At 34.3% G+C, this 6,337-nt stretch overlaps 1 protein-coding gene across 1 annotated transcript; it reads right to left on the reverse strand.

Moving 5' to 3' along the window:
• Positions 1 to 1,588, reverse strand: LOC139783168 (myb/SANT-like DNA-binding domain-containing protein 3). The gene is made up of 3 exons (XM_071722298.1): positions 1,409 to 1,588; positions 235 to 448; positions 1 to 152 (listed from the first exon to the last, which is right to left on the reverse strand). Exons 1-3 carry the CDS (start codon positions 1,586 to 1,588, stop codon positions 1 to 3), a joined length of 546 nt encoding a protein of 181 aa, XP_071578399.1.
• Positions 1,589 to 6,337: the final 4,749 nt, after the last annotated feature.

Below are 6,337 nucleotides of genomic sequence, written 5' to 3' on the forward strand. Positions count from 1 at the left end.
TTAGCTACTTAAGTCAGATGCTGATTCATGCTGACTGCATGACAAAGTTGTTGTTTTTATTGGTGTTTTCTTTAAATGTTGTTCATTAGAAACCTCGTTTAGTACTGTTAAATTATTTTGTTTAACTGCTTTACAAATTTCTTTTTGTCGATCTAAAATAATAAATTTTATTATTTATTTGACAAATAATTTTATTAACAAATTTATATGTATATTAAAAACATTTAATAGTACCTGTAGACTCATTCCTTGTAAAATTACTCGAAGACATTGTTGGTGCTGTAGTCATAAGGCTAGGTATTATGTCTAACACATTTGAATCAACTTCACCAACATTTTTTTGTCGCCCTCCACCAGTAAGAAATCTTGCTTGTCTTTCAGCTGTTAAAATGTTCTTGTTTTGTTGTTTCAAGTTAGACCAGTATTTCTTTAATTGTGAAACATCTCTCTGCAACATAAAACATCCTAATATTAAGAAAAATAAATAAATTCGAGGAACTGCTGTATGAAATATACTTCAAATACCTTACTGTTATTTGGCATTATGACAATCCACTTATTTTTAATATTAATCTACGCACAAAACATGTAAATGTCCCATTTCATTATTTTTGACTTGATGTTTTCTTAATTCACTTTACACATATTCAATATTATATTTCAGTTCAGATTTAGATTTATTGCTGACATAATGTCCGAACTAACGAAATGTTTTATAAAGGCTGTGGTCCACTTGATACTACAAATGCTTTAAAGCGTTCTTCTTCTCCATCTTTCTTCATTGAAAGAAAAAAGAAGAGGAATGCTTCAAAGCATTTGTAAGTGGACCGCAGCCAAAAGCGTATAAACGATAAAGTGTACTTGATAAGGACTGGAATCCTGGTCGAAACGTTGTACTAATCAACCGGGATTCCAGTCCTTATCAAGTACACTTTATCGTTTATACGCTTTTGGCTGCGGTCCACTTACAAATGCTTTGAAGCATTCCTCTTCTTTTTTCTTTTAATGAAGAAAGAAGGAGAAGGAGAAGAAGAACGCTTCAAAGCATTTGTAGTATCAAGTGGACCACAGCCTTTATAAAACATTTCGTTAGTTCGGACATTATGTCAGCAATAAATCTAAATCTGAACTGAAATATAATATTGAATATGTGTAAAGTGAATTAAGAAAGCATTAAGTCAAAAATAATAAAATGGAACATTTACATGTTTTGTGCGTAAATTAATATTAAAAATAAGTGGATTGTCATAATGCCAAATAACGGTAAGGTATTTGAAGTATATTTCATACAGCAGTTCCTCGAATTTATTAACTTAATAAAGATTGCCAGTTTGGTCGAAATAAACGAATCCCCCGCATTTTATTCTTCACTGGCGAAGAAAAAAAGTTTATGTTTATCTTAAAATACCTTATTAGAAATTAATGGAGACTCATTATATTCCTGTGTAATTATAAACCAAGCTTCTGATTTTTCTTTTAATGTTGACGAATTTGTTCCTTTTGACTCAATAGTATGCTTATATTTTTTTAAAATTTCGAGGAACACTTGCTTCTCCAAATCGGAATAAATAACTCTTTTAGTTGCCATTGTAAAAAATTTTTGTTTAACACACTGGTCCGTGTCCGTTGCGGCTCTCCTGGCTTCGAGTGTCTTAAAGAGGTTAGCAGCTGACACCGATGTTTGGCATCATTACTGCAGCGGCTTCCGCTTCCGCCGCTACCACCAGAGCCAGACCACAGCTGACTTCTCTGCCCCTCGCGCCAACTTCGATACTTCCCGACGAAACCGTTGCCACTTCTGGAGCTCCCTGACGGAGCCGCGGTCGTCGGAATTCCCGGCTTCGGCCTGTCCGCTGTCCCTCTCTCTCGCTCTCCCCTTTCGCACTTGTTCTCTCTGCTCTTCCTCGTCGTTCTCGGCTGCTCGTCTCTCACATCGATGACTACGCACTTTCCTCGTCACACCTCCTCGCCTCGAGTATCGGCGACTCGAGTTTATTCGTCGTACCTCCTCGGAGGATAAACACCACTACTGCACCCGTCGCTCTCTTTAAGGTTAATCGTCGCGATACACGACGCGATGATGACGGCCACGACGGCGAGAATGACGCAATCCCGACACTGGAATATCACCACTCGCAATACATAACCTGACAAAACCGTCTTAAGTCGACTATTTACTCGACTTGACCAAGACTGGCTCAAGACAAATCTTAAGTAAGAACTGTGTATTGAATAATGCCATTTCGCTCTTAAGATTTATCTATGCAACGTTATTTGCTTACTTAAGACCGAGCTCAAGTTTAAACTTAAAAGTCGGTCTTAAGCAAGAACTATGAAGCGATCGTAGTCTCGAGAACAAGCTTAAGCCCGTCTTGACTTTCAAGATTCGTCTATGAATTCCGCCCACTGTTACGAAGCTACCAATATTAGAACCTGCCAACATTAGAACTTACTAATATTCGAACTCGTCAATACTACGAACTTCTGCATTTTCTTTGAACGAATAAATAATTATAATAAATAAAAATGGCTGTAGACGGAATAAACGATTTAACTAGACAGATAGGCGGAATGAATATCGACGAGAACAACGCGAATCGTAGAGCTGTAAATGCGCCGTATATAAGTTTAAGAGATGCAGCCGAGACAATTCTCCCTTTTGATGGAAAAAATATGCCAGTCTTACAATTTGCTAATAGTTGCATGCACGCTAAAAATATGATCTCTCTCACCGCGGAATATGGACTTGTTCAAATGATTAAAAATAAATTAGTCGGTCCTGCATTGAGGGTGGCATTGAGTGGAGAATATAACGATATAGAATCTTTATTAATAGTCTTAAGAACTAGATTTGCACCAGTTTATTCTTCGTCACAACTGCACGGGGAACTTGCAAAGGTAACTCAACATCCTGACGAATCAGTAGTCGATTACGGTAGCCGAGTATCAATGATCCTGCAACAGTTAAAATCTTGTTACCAAACTGAAAATCCGACTCAGGCTATACAATTTTTAAATTCTGCTGAAGGTAATGCCGTAAGAAACTTTTTAACCGGTTTAAAAAATGATATTTTTACGAGAATGCATCCACGCGATCCGATCACTTTAAATACCGCGATAGAATCTGCAATAAAAGCTGAAACAGAGTATCAGGAACACGCGCAACGTATGAGAATAACTGAAGGACTCATGCAATCAATTCGATGCAATAATTGTCTTGGATATGGTCATGATACTTATTCGTGCAGCACCATTAATCCACTCGCGCAAATATCTCATGTACAATGGCAACCAAAAGTATGTTCGTATTGTAAAAATTCTGGACACGTACGTGTCGAATGTAGAGCTTTACAGCCGCAGCCGCGAATTTTGAATCGAAATCCCTTGCCGAATACCGCCCAAAACCCTTTATTTAATGCTGCTACGCGAAATATGAATTTTAACAACAACAATCGCTTTAATCGCCCAAATCTAGCCACACCGCGAAATACTGGTTTAATTTGTCATTACTGTAAGATTCCTGGCCACAGTCTCGAGCAATGTCGGAAGAGACAATATAACAATAATCTACGGAATCAGGGAAATCAATATTTTAATAGAGAAAACAGAGCAATTGAAAATGTACGACGCGATAGAGTCCAAGAGAATCCGGGAAACCGAGATCGGGCCCAGCGAGCAGGCGCAGCGCTGAACGAACGCCCGCGAGTGCGCCTGGTCAATCTGGAGGAACCCCGAGAGGAAACGCAAGTGTAAAAATCTGTAATAAAATCGGAAAACCACCTTCTGTTGTTCTGCAAAGTAAAAATCTCCTCGATGAACGCGCAAGCTTTATGATAGATACGGGATCCGATATAAATTTAATAGAGGAGAATTCGCTCCATGAGAATGTGCCCATCGATAAGAAAATAGTATTCGACCTTAGTGGAATAACTAAGGGACGAACTCGCACGATAGGCGTAGCTAAACTACGCATTCTCGATGACGATGCATGGTTTCATGTAGTTCCTAATGATTTTCCAATTAAGCCAGATGGAATACTAGGCACGGAATTCTTCAAAAATCAAAAAGCAACTATAGACTACTCGAGGGCTTGTCTGGTTGTAAACGGAGTACTATTTTCATAATGACGAAATCGTTACTATTCCCGCTAGAACTCGAAAACAAATATTTGTTCGTGTAGCAAATCCAGAAATAAAATACGGATATATTCCAAAAACTAGATGCCGGATCGCAGGTGTACTTAGGTCAAGGTCTGTAAACTAGACAGGTTACCTCACCGCCGAGTTTTTAGGCAAGGGAGGTCGCGGCAAGACGTAGGGGGTAGTGACGTCACATCAATACCGGTGCTCTCAATTGGCGGCTCCCTAAAAGTTTCTTTGTCAGTGGTTTTCATTCAGCGTGCGACAAGTATCATCTAGGCCGCGTTTATTAATCATATTATTTTATGCATTATCCTATTTCAACGATGCGATGTATAGGAGAAAGTAAAGGATGTTGAAGTTATTTTATACATAATACTAAATATAATGCTGTTGACTATATATTCACAAAGTGATATTATATGATATACATCAATATTGATATGTTATTGTACATATACGATTTTTCATAAAAAGTCAACGATATTGCTAATCATTAATAATTAATGCATTTCAATAACTGTCAAATTGTAAATATCAATATTGCTATCCTTCCATTCATAAACTTCACATGTGAACATTAGCATAGATAATATTTCATCCAAAAAGATTAGTGATCCAGAAAAAAATACTAAAAAATCGATTAATACATTTGCTTATGAACTTATCATATTATAAATGTAACTTATACAATATATAATAAGCCTATCTGTTTATCAAATTATTATACAATATATATAATCTATAACTGGTTTTTATTTATCTTGTATTTATGTTAATAATTCAAAGAAAATTGTTTGATAGAATAATAATTGTTTTTATTCGTGTAAATACAATAAAATATTACAATCTATCTCAACTTTTCAACTAAATTTCTCTATAATCTTCTATAAATCATATAGTACATATATTAGTTAGAAAAAAATATATTCTGAGGATACAGCAAACCAGATTTTGAATTTATTTTATGTTTTGCAAAGCGTGCTATTTTTCTACGTAACATTTTTTTTGTTATGATATTAAAATGTATACCACATTTTAAAATAATATAGGCAATTATAAAATTATCCTAAATTAGAGTATTAAGAATTAATTAAAATTTAATGTTAATATTAGATGCCAACGCTTCTTTATAACAGAAAAAAATAAAACATAAATTTAGAACGTACCTCTATCAATCATTCTTTATCTTTAGCTAATCCTATTGTAAAAATGTACAAAAATACGTTTCAAACGAAGAGTTAAGATCTTTATATTGTTTGTAGTGGAGAAGCATATTCTAGAGTAATATAAATGAAAGTATCACTATCCTATTTCTGATCGTCTCACCGCACAGTTATCTTTTTCTAAAATATTCTGTACTCTATTCTTAGAAGATATTTCATATATAAAGACTTTTACATATATATTTACATATATTTGTATATATACACATATGTATGTATACACGGACATATGTACATACATACATTACGTACATTATTTTGCGAGTAATATTACCTTAGTGCATTTCTCATAAACTAGACAGAGAATATTATGTAATGAAATATAATATAAAGTAATATAAATGTAGAAACATTACATATTACAAATAATTGCAAAAATATCAAATCGCTTAACTGCAAAAATATAGCAAAATTAAAATTTTTCTTATTTCTTCTTTAGAATACAAAACAAGATTTTAATTATTTAATTTCCAAAATTAATGTATAATTTTTCTATATTTTTTGCCACTTTTTCGTTTTAAGTCCTCCAGTTTTCTTTTAATTCCATCTTGTTTATCTTTAAGTTTCATGTTACGAAATTTAATACGAATAAATGTGCGTTGTTTCACAAAAGATGCAATCAGATCTATTGGTATTTGAGTATTATATTTCTTCACAATTTTGTCAACCAATCTTTGTGTTACTTTTTTTCCTGGTTTCAATATTCTATGTCGATGATACTTAATAAATTCTTTATTCAATAGATGAACATTATCCATCCATTCTTTTGTCGGTTCCATTAATCCCCCGAAGGACAAGTGCTGAATCCATGATGGTAATGCATAATTATGAATATTATTTTTACCTGAATAACATCCTAGATTTGGATATTTGTTTTTGAATTTTCGCGCTATCCATCCGGCTAGATAAATAAGACCATCATTTTCAGTTTCACAATTTATTATGCTCAATCCAGAACTTAATGACGTTGAT

Source organism: Temnothorax nylanderi, unplaced genomic scaffold (assembly GCF_030848795.1).
Source record: "Temnothorax nylanderi isolate EJ_2023f unplaced genomic scaffold, tnyl_v1.0 TNYL_tig0475_pilon, whole genome shotgun sequence".
Classification (NCBI taxonomy): Eukaryota; Metazoa; Arthropoda; class Insecta; order Hymenoptera; family Formicidae; genus Temnothorax; species Temnothorax nylanderi.

Coding starts and splice junctions, on each gene's coding strand:
- LOC139783168 (XM_071722298.1), bottom strand. CDS start 1,588: ATGGCAACTAAAAGAGTTATTTATTCCGATTTGGAGAAGCAAGTGTTC. Junction 449..1,408: donor CTCCATTAATTTCTAATAAG/GTATTTTAAGAT, acceptor TTTATGTTGCAG/AGAGATGTTTCACAATTAAA. Junction 153..234: donor TACAAGGAATGAGTCTACAG/GTACTATTAAAT, acceptor TTATTATTTTAG/ATCGACAAAAAGAAATTTGT.